Consider the following 17,019-nt stretch of genomic DNA (forward strand, 5'->3'; position numbering starts at 1 on the left):
TTAGCACATGAGTATTTTTTACACAAGACCCCCTGATTGAACGATTTGAGATCAGACTAAAATTAGGGAAATCGATAACTTTCTAACTTACCGTAACAAATCTCAAAAATCTGTCTGATTGACTCTCCATATATGTGCAGCCAGGTTTAAAGGAAAGAAAAACATTGATTTCTAAATCTAAGCAATCCTTGGGGCCATGCATTAGGAATCTCAATTAATTGTTTCCTATTTTGTATGAATTTTTTTTCATGCATGTCGTGTTGGACTTGACCGGGGAGGGGGTAATTGAAAAAAAGCCAAGCTACAGCCTTATATTATGAAACAAATGCTAAAAATCTATAGGCACTATAGAAAGGAACGGAGGGAGTATTTTGTAATTGTTGGAGTCAGCTCGTGTCTACATGTACTATTTGTTACTATAAATATAGGTGGTATTGATTGTAGAAAAAAAACAATTTCCTCAAGATTTTGCGATAGGATACTAGTCGACAGAACACGGGGTTATTTTTGTCTCAAGGCATCTCCAAAAGAAAAGAAAAAAAAAAGGACTGCCGTTCTCACCGACTGAAATTGTAGCTGCAGCAGTTCCAGTGTGAACCATGGCCTCCCAGCAACCACCAGAGCCGCCGCCGGCGGAACCATCTCCTACCACCTTAACCGCTCTCGGCGACGACCTCCTCCGCGAGATATTCCTCCTTCTCCCCTCCCTACCGAGCCTCGTCCGCGCCGCCTTCGCCTGCCGCACCTTCCTCCACGCCGTCCGCTCGTCCCCCGCTTTCCCCAGCCGCCGGCCGAGTTCTACCATTGCTCCAACGACAACTTCAACTGCTTTGATTTCCACATCATCTCCCCTGAAGAGGACGACGGGGTGTTCCGCGTGATCTATGCCTGCCATGACGAGTCGCGGGCACGCGCTGCGGTCTTCTCCTCGGATACCAGGGCGTGGAAGGTTTTCCCCTGGTCCCAAGCTGTGAAGACGCTGCAGTCTGCCCAGGAAAAGCACTGGCTTACCGCTGGTAGGTTCGTCTACTGGATATACTTGGATGAAGCCTCCATGCTCCTGCTCAACACCACGACATTACAGTTCTCTCGGATGGATCTGCCGCCCTACTTGCAAGGACGTACTCACATGTTTAGGGTTGGCAACACCAAGGATGGGATGCTCTGTATCGTTGTTGCAATTGCATTCAAACTGTATGTTTGGGTCCGGAAAATTTGTGATGATGGGTGAAAGGTGAGCTGTTTGATTTAGAATTTATTATTGAGGAGACTGGGTGTACACTCGAGGAACACCGTGAACTCAAGGTTGTGGGTGTTGTTGATGGATTTGTCTACTTCTCTACCCGTGAGACCTTCGAGGATGCCAATCTTCCATGCTGGTTCCTATCTTTAGATCTGGAGACATCAGACATTGACTTGCTTTTTCAGAAGAGATATGATAGTCATATCCATCTCTACATTATGCCGTGGTCTCGTTCTTTGGTATGCGACAAGCCATGTCTTCAAGTTGAAGGTGCTTCGTGAAATGTCGGCAAGGTATCATTGTCTTTTTCTTTTTGGGCCATCAGATGATTTTTTTTTTTCATTTTTGATATTCCGAACCTGACAAAGAATAGGTCATTTTTATTCTATGATTCAAGTAAACTGCAGTATCTACATTTTCTTAGCCTTCATCAGATACTTGCTGTTGTTAAAAAAACTAGCACAGTATATAGAGTTATAGACAGTATTGAGTCTTTTTTCTCTCTTATGTCAATATTATTTTACTTGTGTTTAAACATACGACATTTTATTGGATATGGATACAGTCCTAAATGTGTAACTTTGAATGTTTTGATATATATGAGTGCAGTGCTAAGAAATAACAAAATATGATGGAACTTTTTTTATTAGAAATATTAAAATACATGTTTTTTCTCAACAACCTATTTTGTAACCCATTGGGCGACGGTCTAGATTAAAACTTCCCATGCAACATATATATGCATTTGATGTGGTCAACAAATTTATGAATCGGTAAACTGGAAACAAAGTTGCTTCTAATTTCTTGATCTTGTGATAAATACAAGAAAAAAAGTGCACGAATCCTGCAATTTCGTAATTCTTTCATGTTCATTTAAGTAGACGACAAAATTCAATAGTAAAGCTAATTATGACTCCATGCATCTGGAATTCACGTGAGGTGAATATTTGATGGAAAAGGGCCTTATATCGCTAAACTTAACTTCAAGTAATTACATCTCAGAAACATAACGTATTAGGATTGGATGAGAAAAGTCTGACCTCAAAGGGTGGTAGCACAAATGAAAGAAACTGAGAATGACCCAGTCCGGTCTTTTCTTATCCATCTTTTATGATTGGTGATTAATATATTGAGCAATATAGACTCGATGTGGTCCAACCCCTCCCTGGACCCCACGCAAAGCAAGAGCTTCATGCACCGGGCTGCCCTTTTTTTATATTGAGCAATATAGAGGTCAAGAGCAATCATTTTTCGCTGAGATATGGGAAAACAAATGACATACATTCTCAAGATAGCATCAGGATTCTCTCTTAAAATTAATCATCTGTTCACTTGCATAGGGTGCTGATTTTACCTGAAATTGAGAGGAGATATCCATTACTTTACTTCAAGCATAAAAATTGAAAATACACGCATTAAGTGCCATTACATGGATATTGTATGGAAAAAAAATAGACAAATAAACATCGCTAAAAAAACCCTGAAGAAATTTAATAAAAGGTAGCCATTCATGTCAGATACCTTAGAGGGGAAAAAAACGTGTATAATCTCTTTTAGGCTAGATGTCACCTAGAGGTTATCGATAATAGGTTCAACCTGAGAGTTGTACTATGAATCATAAACCCATAATATATACTGCAACATGGTTGCAAATATGGCAAGGGTGGTTTCCTTTTCAGTAATGGCTCAACTCCTAAACATTTTCATTCTAGTCAATTTTAAACTAAATTGTATGTTTTGAGATGAAACATATTAGTACTACGATTTCCTCTGACTTCTAAGAAGTTACTCTTAGGACCATAAGTGACATAAACTTGTCAATATGATTTGGATTCCTGATCTTACAGTAGTGAATGATGAAGAATAGAGTCTCTTTGTCCTTATAAGTGACCTCACAATGTAAAATATATATTGATCGAACTTAAACTCATAGTATGACCCTTTGAAAAGTTCATATGTCTGCGCTGTGAATTTTGTTTGGCATAATCCTATTTAAACTTGGATTTCAAGCCGGATGGATGAGCTTAAAATCAGAATAATGCGGTAATGATATTGTATTCTGCTCCTTGTAGTAAATGTAATTGGAAATGGAAAGAAAGAACACTCACACTACGGGAAAGAAGGACGTTGCCGTGCAACAATTCGCACGGCAAAGGGCTCTATACGCACGGCAAAGACTTTCCCGTGCGATTCCGCACGGCAAAGATCGCACGGCAAAGTCTCCGTCGGCAACGACATCTTTGCCGTGCGCATCGCGAATATTGCACGGCAAAGGCTTTGTCGTGCGTCGATTTCTTTGCCGTGCGTTAATAGCCTCTGCCGTGCGGGCTGCCTTTGCCGTGCGTCGTGAGCCTCTGCCGTGCGGGCAACCTTTGCCTTGCGCCATTTCTAAATACCGCACGGCAAAGCCTAGTTTTGAATTAAAAAAATTAATGTCCGCCACCGCTTGCGTCTGCTACTGCGCGCAGGCGCCGCCGTATCCGCGTCGCGGCGTGTCACCGCGCCAGGCCGTCGTCTGCGTCGCGGCGTGTCACCGCGCCAGGCCGTCGTCGCGTCCAGGTTGCCGCGCGCCAGGCCGCCGTCGCGTCCGCGTCGCCGTGCGCTAGGCCGAGCCCGAGACCGCCGTCGTCGCGTCTGGGTCACCGTGCCCCAGGCCGCCGTCGCGTCCGCGTCACTGTGCGCCAAGCCGAGGCCGCTGTCGTCGCATCCGCGTCGCTGTGCGCGCCGTCGTGCGTCCGCGTCGGCGTGCGCCAGGCCGAGGCCGCCGTCGTTGCGTCCGGGTCGCCGCACGCCAGGCCGCCGTGCCTCCGCGTCGCCGCACGCGTGGCTGAGGCTTCCGCATCGCCGTCGTGCCATCCGGGTCGCTGCACGCCAGGCCGCCGTCGTGGCGTCCGGGTTGCCGCACGCCAGGCCGCCGTGCCTCCGCGTCGCCCAGCACGAGAGAGAGAGAGAGCTAATAATTTAGGAGAGAGAGGAGAAGGGAAAGCAATGGAGAGAGAGCGCGCTCACGGTGGAGATATTTTGGTTGAGGCTGCATGTGCGCGGGGTCCCCACATACAGAAGGGAAAGCACAGGGAAGGATTGGAGAGACCAAGGCCGTTGTATTTTTAAAGATCTAACGGTGCAAGGAGTAAATCCGTGGGACTATGATTTGGACCAATCAGAACATAGCTCCTTTGCCGTGTGTTACACAAAAACGCACGGCAAAGCCACACCTTTGCCGTGTGTAGTGTCCTGGTACACGGCAAAGAAAACTGCCGTGCATCGAATCTTTGCCGTGTGCTGGTTTCTTCCGTTGCCGTGCGTGGATTCTTTGCCGTGCGCTGATTTCTACCGTTGCCATGCGGCCTTCTTTGTCGTGCGTTTAATCGAGTCTTTGCCGTGCGTCGTTTCTTTGCCGTGCATTTTCCTGACTTTGCACGGCAAAGATTTCTTTGCCGTGCGGAGGCGCATGGCAAAGAAAGGTTGCACGGCAATGCCTATTTTTCCGGTAGTGTCACATGTCTACCATGCTCGGAATATATATGTAAATTAATAGATGATTAACCCGCAAAATAAGTGATACATGATTATATTAATGTTTAGTTCGGTTGCAATCTAAGTAAAACCAATTAAATATAGTTGTATAGTGGATGAGAGACTGAAACATTCTGATGTCAGTTGATTACTGGATTACTCCCTCTGATCCAAATTAATTCTCGCAGATTTAGAAAAAAAATGTTGCCTAAATTTGTCTAGATTTATTGATATGCAACAACTAATTTGGGTCAGAGGGTACTACTTTTGATGAAAAAAATAATTCATTGAATCAATTAATAAGTAGGCCTACTAAAGAAGTTAGCTGAGGTATTCCCAGGATTACTATACTATCGAGCCGACGGTAAAAATTGGATATACTGAAACTGGATGGTTAATTTTTTTTATAAAAATGGATGCTCCATTTACTATATGCAAAAAGAGAGATTGGTCTAATAGATAGTCTCGCCTACTCTATAGGTTTCTCTTAAGGTTGTTGTTGGTGTGGCCTAAAACATAAATTGCATGTATAGTGTGTGATTGTGAAGGATATCTGTGTGAACCTATATCAAAATATTCTGATCGAAGACTAAAATAGATCGGCTTGTTTAAATATGTGTTTCTTGGTTTACTGTTCTCCGAAACAGCATTGGATTGAATCATTGCTATAAACTAGTGTGTAAATAAGCTGAATGAGAGCTAGGTTGTAGGTAAATTAGGCACTTGTCGATTATAAAAAGTGTAGTGAATCATTTATATGTAGTCGGTCTCAGTCCTAATCTTCGTAAATGGACTTCTCAGCTCAAAGCTGAACATTTATATTTCATCAATATAAGAGCCCTTACGTAACTCACTTGCCATTGTATGCTTGGGAATTTAGCGATGACATCACCAGAATATATGTTACAAACGATGCTAGCTTTAATTGTTGACCTCAAATATTTGACTCAACTTGTAGTCTTAAAAGAATATATGTATGTCCAGTATCTTGCATCTATTCAATTAATTATTGATTCCAGTGAAAACTGAGTAGGGAAAAGGAAATTAAGAAGCTAAATTGTAGTAAAATAGATTCAGATTCCCCATGCTCAATCGAAATTTATTTGGATAGGCGAACAAATATCCAATATAGAACATAGAGGCTCGAGAAAATAGCGTACACATCTAACTTTTGGAAACTGAGTAGGGAAATGAAAAAAAAAAGAAGCTAAATTGTAGTAAAAGAGATGCAGATTCCCCATGCTCAATAGAAGTTTATTTGGATAGGCGAACAAATATCCAATATAGAACATAGAGGCTCGAGAAAAGAGCGTACACAGCTAACTTTTGGTAATAGAAATAGACCAAGCATGATCAGCATACTCACGTCGTCATCTGGAAAGGCAGGAACATGAGCGTATTATACTCTTGTAGTCTCGTTCCCTCTACGCTGGAAGGTCCTCACCAAATTCTGATCAACCTTTCATGGGAACCCCATCTATGCCACCAATGCGACATGTAGAAACCTCAATCTGCTTGTTCGGTCCCTCTTGCCGGAGAGTACGCAACCACCACATGTATAGTTAGACACTGTATGCCGTTCAAGACGCCGGAGGATGCAGTCATGGTACTGTCCGACACGTCATCCAGCTAAGAATCAGCTCATAGTCATCAACTCATCGTGAGTCGGGCACATCTGCATGGGTACTGTTGAGGAACCCTCGATTGTGTGGCCTGGAAGCATCAACATGAAGGACCGTGGGTGGCGGCCGGCGGCAGTGTGAATTCCTATCATTATAGATTATAGGCATGGTAAAGCATCTGAACAAATACCTTCACACATTCACATGGTAAAGCATCTGAACAAGCATATCATGCCGTAGCTTCAGCTGAGGCTGCGACGATGAGGATGAGGGCGATGTGCAGGGCCACGCAGATAGGAACTCATCTCTTGTATTTGTGTAGGCAAAGAAAATTAACCTAATGGGACACATCGGTATAGGGTCATAGCGTGGACGTGTTTTTGTATGTAATGGCAAAGGTGGATAATTATTTTATACTTAAATCTGATGGTTAAATTTTGGCCACATATTTTAGATCTAACTATCAAAATAATTAAGATGATGTGGATTAATGTGGTGTCTTTATTTTAGACCTCCGTATTTTGCTTTTAGTATATAATAGATAGTAGATGCTTGCTGTGTTTCTTTTTGGCACATTCATGCTAAAGGACAGCATTAATGCTAAGCCTAGCAAGTAGTGCCGTCTGTTTATTCCCTGATGTTATCGAGCAAGTCTTTAGCTCTTTATCACTCACTGCATTTTTAATCGTGTTAAATTTCACTTTTCTGAGATAGATTCAGTTTTTTTATTGGAACAATTGACAACTTGCCAATTTGATTATAAACTTTTTATTCAGTTGCCAGTTAGACTGGAGTTTGGACTATTAGTAGCTAAATGCTTGTAAGAGCTTCTGCTGATTGTTATGCACCAATAATGTGGTCATCAGCATGAATGAAACCAAATAAATTAAGTCTAGATTCCTTTTTATATTGCAAAGGGATTTACTGTTCGATGCGATTTTGGGGGTCAGTATTTCAGAGAAGTGATTTATTGTCTCTACCATCACTGAAGTAATGTTCTCATTTTTACAAACTGGGATCTCATGCAGGATTGACAGCCTGCCTCTGTTGGGATGTTGTAGCAACTACAAGTCTTCAACAGGATGGATGGATCAAATGGGGAGGTCTGAAGGTGTAGCTCAACTAAGTGTATCTGCTCAGAGATGTCGAGAAACGATGATTGTTTGTTCTATCTGTATTTGGTTATGAACTGTTAGTGATGTTGGGGGAATGTTTATGAAGGCTACAAACCAAGTTTGTGAGGTGTATTATGTGTACTTTGTTGTTAACTCTTGGTGGTGTTGGGAATGTTTGAGAAAGCTATAAACCTTGTTAATATCATGCGGTCAATTTCTATTTTGGTTATTTATCATAGTAATTCAAATGATTAAATCTTGTAACTGTGGCCTTTTCAGAAGCTTACATCTTTAGGCATAGTAGTAATTTATTTTCTTTGTTGTGTACTAAATCCAACACTAAGGTATACTTGCAGTCCTTCAGTTTTGGAACCTGCATTCTCTAGCGTGGTGGCCGTGTTCGATGGCGTTTATGAGGGAGCATGTGAAGTTCCAAAGATTTTCACGTTCTCAGATAAGAAGCCATCATGTCCATAAGAATGCCAGCAAGAGTAAAAGTTCAGGTCGCTCAGAAAACATGGTTGTGACTTGTAAGTGCTCATGTCTTATTTCAGAAGACTTCCTCTTGAGTTAATTATAAGACTGATATGTTATCAGCTGAGGCCTATGTAAGTACTATCATATGGTTTAGAGACCCTGTGAGTTAATTATAAGATACACATGATTTTGGAGAATTCTGTTTCCTCAATTCCCTGGATTCTGTTTCCGTTTCTTTTTAGGTGAATTTCCTGAAAAAATCTGACTAAAACTCTGTCAGCCCCTTGACATCATAGTCAGACCCTTCAACTGTATATTAAATCATCTGAACTATCAACAATCAAATTTTACAACAAGAGATATACAACAATTGATGTTAACACCAATACATAACTGACATTCTGCTAGATTACAATTCCTTTATCTCCAGACACGGCAATCCCGTATGAACAATGACGTGACCTTATCAGGAAACCTAAATGAATATAAATAATAATGTACAAGTGCTCTCCCCTAAGGGACTTATGGCTTGGTAGGCACTTGATCCTCCATCTAAACAATTCTCACACTGCATGATCAGTTCGGGGGATCCCATGCTTTTGGAACCATTCAGGCATATGAAACCTTTCGTACAAGGCTGGCCTCACATCTCTCTGGAGAGAGAGATGCTTCAGAAGTGGAAATATAACCTCCATGAGCTGGAAATTTGCAAACAAAACAAAATCAATATACCTGTCGAAACTAGAAAACCAGAACCACTAAATGATTGATGTGTATTATCAGTTACTTGATCATCTGAGTGTTGTCCGGCAGAAAATGGAACACAAGGTATTCCGTTCAAAGGCTGCACTATGAAGCTGAACGGATTGTTGTCGACGATGACGATTCTACTGAATTCTTTGGACAGGCAAGAAAGATCTTTCACATGCTCTCTGTACTCCCTGAAATTGCGCACCCAGTGATATCAGCAAATGAAATGGCTCACTATGTCATTGACAAATCAGTATTATATCCACTCTCAATAAGGCTTGCACCAAACCGCAAGAATCTAAGCAAATCACTATTAAGTAAGTGACAAGTGAACATGAACATCTGTTCATGCATAGATAAGGAAAGCACCATGAGTTCATTACTAGAGACTGGAACAGGGACATGCCTTGAACGCAGTGGCACAGATGGATTATGTTTTGTGACACAAATGTAATTAATTAACTGACATATTGACCCTTAGAACGTAAGTAACTATTGGTTATCTCTAGCATGCCCACCATTTTGATGTCCTCTACACCCAATCAAGCAAACGATTCTCAGTAAAATGCATCCTAAGCTATTGAAGATGCGTGCATCTCCAATAGTCCAAAGCAAGACCAAGAGAAGTGGAATTAATGAGCAGCTTCTTTCTTACTGGCGCCAGAAAGCATGAGAAAGAATATGGATTGACTATGAAGAATGGGCAATAAATTCCTTATATTCTGTCCGCCTGCCTTAGCAGCCCCTTCGAGACTGGCATCAAAATGCATAGGTCCATGGCCACGGCCTCCAACAGCGCACACTATGGTCTGCGCTATAATCCTTACACAACTCAAACACTGCAGCCTATCATCTTCCTCTCTAATCACCCATCATGTGATACATGCAATGCATGATATGCCTTACTAGAAATGATTGTGTGGCAACCTTTTACAATCTGTAACTCGTAACTCAAATTGATGGAAACTGACCAATCTCTATTAGTGTGCACCTCATGCAAATTAATGAATTATAAATAAAACTTGTGTGCTATTCGACCTAAGAAAATACTGGTGTCCATTTAGCATTCAACTGATTAGTTTAGCACACAAGACAGAAAGCAAATTAGTAACGGTTATCACCAAGATGTGGTTACAACCGCACAATGTTACACAATAGTTTGTATCCCATAGGGAAGTCTGTATTACTTACGTAGTAACAGTTGATGGACGATAGAGACGGAGTTTGAATCTATTGTGGGCATCTATTCTATCCACTAAAGGTCTTGCATAACCTGAGGAGAAATTTGCAGAGGTTTTGTGAGAGTGTGAGGTTGAATTGATTGGCTCATGTGACAGACAAATGCAAAAAAAAGGTAGCATCCAGCCAGCAAACGTACCTTCCAAACCTGCTGTAAATAGGATAAGATCTGCAAATTCACTAGTTTTCTTCAAAAATTCATGTAGACCAGGACGTTCAAAAACAGTAACATGATTCACCTTTTGTTTTCCTTCAGCGTCCTTTACAGATCACACCAGAAAAAAAAATTCTTTGTCAGTAGCGATTAAAATGATTATGGAACTGAAGTAGCAAGAGAAGAAGTTTGGTACCTTATCAGTGGATATGCACTCCATGTCAAAGCAATGTAGTCCCGCTTCAACAGCTTGGGCGCGTACAATAGGAGGAAGACCAGATGACTCATACGCAGAAACTAAAGTCTCGTCCAAGTCAAGCACTACCTGAACAGATAGCCAAGATTTATTCAGACACAGTGAACAAGTTTATAACTAAAAATGACTTCCTAAATTTTGGTTCGTTAATAGGTAGTGATGTTTAGCTTTAACACAAACATTAATTCAGTTCGTTCTATTAGTGTGAAGCTATAAGCTCATCAGGGACCCAAGTTGCTTGCCTGTCCAAACTAAATATGCTTCCAAAAAACCCTGTCACGAGTATATGTGCTAGTAGCAACGACGATGGTGGTGACCAAGGTTTGGTTGCGGCAAGGTCATGTTAGTCGGCTCCGTTCCGGCGTGTTCGAATGTCTTCGTGGTGGTCTCTCCTTGCTGTGAAGTCGAAGCCCACCCTCGGGCGGTGTACGATGACCTTCGAGGGGCGGTCCGGTGAAGGTCCTATTCGGCGCTTGTCTTGCGCATCTCCTCTCCAAGGCTCGCCGTCAGAAGCGGAGCTGCCGGTCTCTCCTCGATGAGCCATCTGTTTGGCATAGGCCGGCTTGAGCTTCTTAGCTTTTGTGGGTAGCCAGGGTGGCTGGGTGTGCCCTTCTGGCGGAGTGTGTGTGGTTATGGGTGTGCTCTGGCACTGTTGTTGTTGGTTTTTGCCCGGTTTTCTCCTAAAAACCGGGCACCTTCTTCTTAATGAATGGATGAGGCAAAGCTTTTGCCTCCGTTTCAAAAAAAAAAAAAAAAACTCACATGCTGATCCATCTATCATCAGCCAAGTGCATAATCTCATAACTCAGCTCCAATCACGATGCTAGTATTGACAGCAGGGTGAACTATCTAAAATAACAACGCAGACAGCAACTTTTCTAAAATCACCTATGCCAAATTGACTACACGATAAAATGCAATACTACCAAATTGCCTGATTAAGTATTTGATCTTCTAAGGTAGCAACACTGGAATCCCGTAAATTCTCAAAGCAGCCCTTGTCTAGATGTGAGATTAATGCAGTCCTTGGCCACTAAAACCAATAGGCCCTTGTTTTGGGATTGAAGCACAGCAAATCCTCACTGCTCGTAAAGTTATTTGCTACTGACACCATTAAGCTTTGTTTTGGATTCGCAGCACAACGAACTGTTGGTGCTCGTAATCGGAGAAGATGCCTTTTTTACCACCCAGCACCCCAAAATGGCTCTATAGCACACGCACGGATTCAGCAGCCAAAAGAAGACATCAATCAAGCAAAACTGAATTAAGCAGGCGAAACGCCCAATTAGCTCAATCAATCGCTCCGCCTAATCACCCGAGGACCGAAGCATACTGTAATTGGATACAGACAGGTCCATCTCCTATCGTATTGGAATCCATCTCGTTCCCGAAGTCTCCATTCCCCTCCGCCCAGAACACCAAATTAGCTCGAATGAATCCAATAAAAGCCGGAATCTTTCGTACCGTGAGGCGCTCCAGGGGCTCCAGCGGAGGCGCCGGGACAGGAGCCGCGTCGGCCGGGATCTCGGAGCGGAGCGGCATGAAGGCCACCTCCGGCAACGGCTGGTCGGAGGCCGCCGTGGAGGAGAGGAGGGGGTAGCGGAAGCCGACGAAGGACAGGAGCTGGGCGCAGGAGGGCGTGCCGCGGAGGATCTGGAGCAGGACCTGGAGGAGGAAGCCGATCCACCCCACGACCGCCTGCCATGCCTGCGTCGCCGCTTTCCCGCGCTGCTGGTGCTGCGCCGCCGCCGCCGCGGTCGGCGAGTACACCTCCGCGGCTGCCATGGACGCCAGCGGCAGGTTGTCGCGCCACACGCGTGCGGGCGGGGAGGGGCGATGCCGGAGGCGACCGGAGGAGGGTGGAGGTGGTGCTCGGTCTCTGCGGCCGCGTGCACGTACGTGGACGTGCTCTGGTGCTTTGTGGCCGGGTGGGCTTAGCGGGACAGGGGATCGGTGATTGGGGGGTAGATTTGGTGGGCCCAGATGTCAGGGACAGTACGGCTAAACTGGCGAGCTGCCGGGAGGAGAGGAATTATCATACGGCCACACCCAGTTTTCTCCTGGTTAATATATTTTGTGTGCATTTCTACATGCTGGCTTTGAATCCTTTGATGCTTATCAGCATGTGCTGCTACTAATTAATTTGTTTTGACGAAAGTAACTATGAACTATTATGGTGTACTAGTAACGTTGACATGGTATTTTGGTTTAAAAAAAATATTTGCACCACTACAGAAATGCTAGAGAAATTCTATATTTTGCGTGCATTTCTGCCTGCTGCCTTTGATGCTTATCAACAACCTGTGTTAATTAATTTGTTTTGACGAAAGTAACTATGAATACTTATAATGGTGTACCAGTAACGTTGAAAATGGTAATTTAGTCAACCAGGTTCAGTTGATTTCAACAATGTGCTTCTCCATGCCTTGATTGCTGAGAACAGCTGGGTTAAGATAAACACGTTTCCTGGACGGACTATTTGTACCAGCTACAGAAATACTAGAGAAATTCTACAGCTGACATTTTCTTCCAAACTAATTGGCCAACTCTTTCCACGGTGCTAAGAAGATGTTGAATTAGACGGCATAGGGAACTTAGATAAAGGAATTCTGATGGTTGTTAGAAATATTCCTTTCTCCCAAGAGATGGCATGCCGCACTGCCTTGCAGCGGAGACATTCTTTCTCGACATTTCGTGCTTGATGATTATACCTAAGTAAGTAGGCCCCTTTGACCCGCTCTGTGTTCTTAACGATTAACAACAACGAAAACGTCAAAGCGGAGTAGTTTGGTCGTAACAGGCGCATAACTAGAGCCAGCAATCAGGGAGACAGAAGGAAGAACGGACATATGGAACTCGGAAAAAATGCTATCCTAAGTTTTTTTTTTAAATCTGCATTTTTTACAGAGATGCAAAGACGATTTCTAGGAACGGTCCGATTTTCGTTGAGAAATACGTTGTATTTGGGCTACACAAATCAAAGAAATGTGGCTTTAAGTATACATGCATGTGAAAATTCAATTTTGGTCCTCACATTTTTCTATTTTGTGTAGGTCACAAATGAAAACACAATTCTTTGAAACTTTTGTACATAATAAAATCGTATGTACTTGCATTTTCAGATTTTTTCGAAGTAAAAAAATGAATATAAAAAAAATCGTTAGCTGGGCTACATGTAGCCTGGTCACTTTTTGAGGTTTCCTGACATTGGAGTCTGTAACGTGTTGTACTATCTAGCAAAGAATTTGCATATACCCCCATTATTGCAGGGGCGTGGTGTTCTGGTTCTGGGGTTATAGATCGGGCGCATACGGGACCTAGATCGGGCTCTCTCTATGGCAAGACAGAAGGCATTGGTGGTGCATCGGGTGAGTCAGCCCGCTATAGGTTTGGAAGGTGGGTCGGCCGGTAGGGGTTGATGATGACGATGCATGTTGGTGCCGCTAGGGTCATAGCTAGCATGGATTGATTGGTGTCAAATGGCGCCAATGGATTTTACTATTACCCTTTGTAATTGAAGCAATACTCCTAGAAAATCAAATTGACACTAACAAATTCAAAGGAATTTCACCAATGTAGTGTTTTCTTGCTACATATTGAAGTCATCGTTGTGCTTCTTGTCTCCCTGCCCTAGACGATGTGTGGGAAACCCTAGATCCGATACAATCAGATCGAACAATTGAGACACTAGTTCTATATATTTCCTCTTGGTGCACCGTCCTAGAGTTGGATCTAGCTAGTGTAACCACTAGGTTGGTGATTGTGGTCGACAGGTGCTCATGTGGCAACAACTATGGTGGCGAGCACCTTGCATATATAGTTCTCCTCCGTTGCTAGTCCTCAGATCTGCAGTTGTCATGTTGTCAAGTGGGTTTAGCCAATTGTCTGGTTGTTATAACTCTAGCTTCACACAACTAAGTGAGGTAGTAGTCTATGGAAAAATCGTGTCACTTTGTCGAGGAGGAGCGGTGACCATAATGCCCTTAAAATGAAACTTGTTTAACTATTTGATACTGTTGGATGCAGGGCCGGTCCATAGATTTTGGGGGCCTTAGAACAACACGACACCAAGGGCCCCTTCTTCAAAGTAGTGAAACTTCCCTACAGCCAAGGGGCCATTAAGAGACAAAACTTAAAACACATTGTATTTCTAATGAAAAATGTTGCACTAATGCAATAGAAATTTAATAATCTGTACATTTGATAGACACATGGTCTTTGGAATCTCGATGAAATTTTAAACTACTTGTATTTAGTTATCAGGCGAACTATATACCAAATACTTATTTCTAACAATAGCTTCTTTATACACGTGTGTATATATGTACCTCTACAATTAATTACATAAGAAATTTATGGGAGTAACTGATTTGTATGCCTAGCAAAAATGTGAGTAGACATATTTGATACTAAATTAATAAGATGATGGAATATACGGTATCTGAAACATACATGTATAATTGGGGCAAACATAACTGTTGTGAATGAGAGGGAGCTACTTGCATAATAGTATAATTAAGCTGATTGTGTCATTAGTCTCCACTAATAACTACTCATAACGTCGGGAAGGCGAGGACCAGTGTTGTTCTTCACATTTGGGGAGACCAGACATAAATCGTGGCATTGGGAGAAGTGATTTAAGTTTTAAAGTATTTTGTAAGACAAGTCAGAGTTGAGGCATGGTAAGCCATAACTTGAGCCATCTCTTGAATGTTGAAACTCAAAATTAGAAGTTATATTAATATGAGCATACAAACAATTCTTTATCCGGGCCTCTAGCTTCTAGAGGCCTATGGCGAGCGTCCCTCTGCCCCGTCCTATAAACCAAACCTGCTCGCCTACAAAGGGAAAAACATAAGGTGTGAAATATTAACCAACTACCATCCCGTAGTAAACGGTGGAGGGATGTTACATGTTGTGGAGACGTTATCCAAGTAAACTTTGGTGCGTGGCATGTTCTTTATTCTGCAATAGCATAATAAGTCCAGTTTAGTAAGCATGGGCTTAAGAAACTGATAAAAGAGTAGACGTCTCTTGCTTGTCATCACTCGACGTCTCCTGCTTGTCTACGTTATCCGGCCAATGGTACCTGGATGGGCTGCTTTAGATTCTTTTTTTCGAGCGGTTGCTTTAGAATTTAAAACTGATAAAACAGTCTTGACGTCACACTCTGGATGAGTGCAAAAGGCTGTCAGGATACACGCTGGTCGTTGAGCTGTCTCCACACAAAAAAATCCTGCAAAGTTTATCCACTCGAGCGAAATTGAATTTACCACCAAATTCATGCCAGTGAAGTAATTTACCATCAAATTCAGCAGTTCAGATTAGAGTATATGTATTCTTTGATTATGTGTTTGTTAGCTTAGCTCGACTGTAGTGTCCACGCTAAAAGCATGAGAAGATGCTCTAGTTTGTTTAGCAGCTTTCCACGGTTACGTTTAGTCGTTTACAGATTGGTCTGCACTGGCACCTCAGATTTGGAAAAGAAGGCACCAGAGGAGGAAAATGGCTGTCATCAGTTCGGCAGCACCGCAACACAGCCGCACCTACCTCCTCGAGCGAGGTAAGGTGGTTTTCGCCAACTTTTCGACGCGCCAAACGTTTCTTTCGTAACATTTGCACGGCGGCAGATTCTTTGGCAAACTAGAGCGAAAGCCAAAGGGGTACCTGATATTTTTCTTCCTTCGTTTCTGGCTTTCGGCAGCGAACAAAAGTCTAGTATGGCATGTGCCAATGTTTCAGGACAGTGCTAATGGGACTTTTGGTGCAACAACCTTTCTCAAGCGGCCGGTCATCGTGAGAGGTATCTGATGGTGCGCTATAGCTACAATGTCACCAATCATCGGATTTTCAGAAGCTGCAAAGTAGCAACATACTGTCGCGTCTGGTCGCACTTTGTGCAGGTAGTGCAGACTACCAACGATTGGTTGGACGTGACATAAACTCTACCCGCCGCTGCCTCTACAACCTTCTCCCCCCCCCCCCCCGATGTCGTTGGAGGATGTCAGCGGGCAAAAGCCGTCTGGTCGACCATGGAGGCGGGACTGTCTTCTCGTGCGGTGTTCGTGCGGGCAGCCCTTCGGATGCGGTGGGGCATCGCCTCGAACGACGCGGCGAAGACGATGGAGTTAGGGAGTTGGGGCGGCGGCCCTAGGCGCTAGGGCCCCAAACCACAATTTTCATCCTGTGGGGTTTCAAGGGGATGTGTTGCGAAGCTTTGCTTCTCGTTAACTTCATGGGACATGTCGATGTTTGTGATTTTCATGGTGTTGGTAGAGGTGGGGAAAGTCAAGATGACTATGATCGGAAGATCTGAAGGTATTGTCGAAGACGGAGTCTTGAGACGATGGAGATGTTGCTTCACAGGCTATTGTGCGGGCACGGCTTTAGAACGTTGTTCATGTCTGGATCATGCATATACATTCAAGCCTAGTGATTGATGCTTTGCAGCGGCGACCTTGGTGAGTAGGAGCGGCATCACTTGGAAACTTCAGTTTTGGTAGTGCTCTTCGAGTACTGAGTTTCGATATCTAGGGTGAAAAGTTAAGATCTGGCCTTCATTGGGCATTGATAAGAAATTCTAGATTTCCTCTAAGGTAAAAACCTACAATATTTTATTGGCCGTGATAGCATTGGCGCCCTATTCA

The 17,019-nt window shown here is 43.2% G+C and overlaps 1 protein-coding gene and 1 pseudogene across 1 annotated transcript; one reads left to right on the forward strand and one right to left on the reverse strand.

Annotated features, from left to right (window-relative positions):
- The first annotated feature begins 571 nt into the window (after window positions 1-571).
- On the forward strand, window positions 572-7,516 carry LOC124667146 (annotated as a pseudogene).
- A 755-nt stretch (window positions 7,517-8,271) lies between these two features.
- Window positions 8,272-12,172, reverse strand: LOC124665133 (CTD small phosphatase-like protein). The gene is made up of 6 exons (XM_047202535.1): window positions 11,837-12,172; window positions 10,313-10,441; window positions 10,102-10,222; window positions 9,915-9,996; window positions 8,761-8,914; window positions 8,272-8,671 (listed from the first exon to the last, which is right to left on the reverse strand). The coding sequence occupies exons 1-6, from the start codon at window positions 12,155-12,157 to the stop codon at window positions 8,537-8,539; spliced, it is 942 nt and encodes a 313-aa protein (XP_047058491.1). The 5' UTR covers window positions 12,158-12,172; the 3' UTR covers window positions 8,272-8,536.
- Window positions 12,173-17,019: the final 4,847 nt, after the last annotated feature.

Source organism: Lolium rigidum, chromosome 6 (assembly GCF_022539505.1).
Source record: "Lolium rigidum isolate FL_2022 chromosome 6, APGP_CSIRO_Lrig_0.1, whole genome shotgun sequence".
NCBI lineage: Eukaryota > Viridiplantae > Streptophyta > Magnoliopsida > Poales > Poaceae > Lolium > Lolium rigidum.

What these genes read in the sequence shown, in the direction of transcription:
- LOC124665133 (XM_047202535.1), bottom strand. Translation starts at nt 12,157, where the DNA reads ATGGCAGCCGCGGAGGTGTACTCGCCGACCGCGGCGGCGGCGGCGCAG. An exon ending in ATTTACAGCAGGTTTGGAAG is followed by an intron (nt 9,997 to 10,101) that starts GTACGTTTGCTG and finishes ATTTCTCCTCAG; the next exon opens with GTTATGCAAGACCTTTAGTG. An exon ending in CGTCCATCAACTGTTACTAC is followed by an intron (nt 8,915 to 9,914) that starts GTAAGTAATACA and finishes GCGCAATTTCAG; the next exon opens with GGAGTACAGAGAGCATGTGA.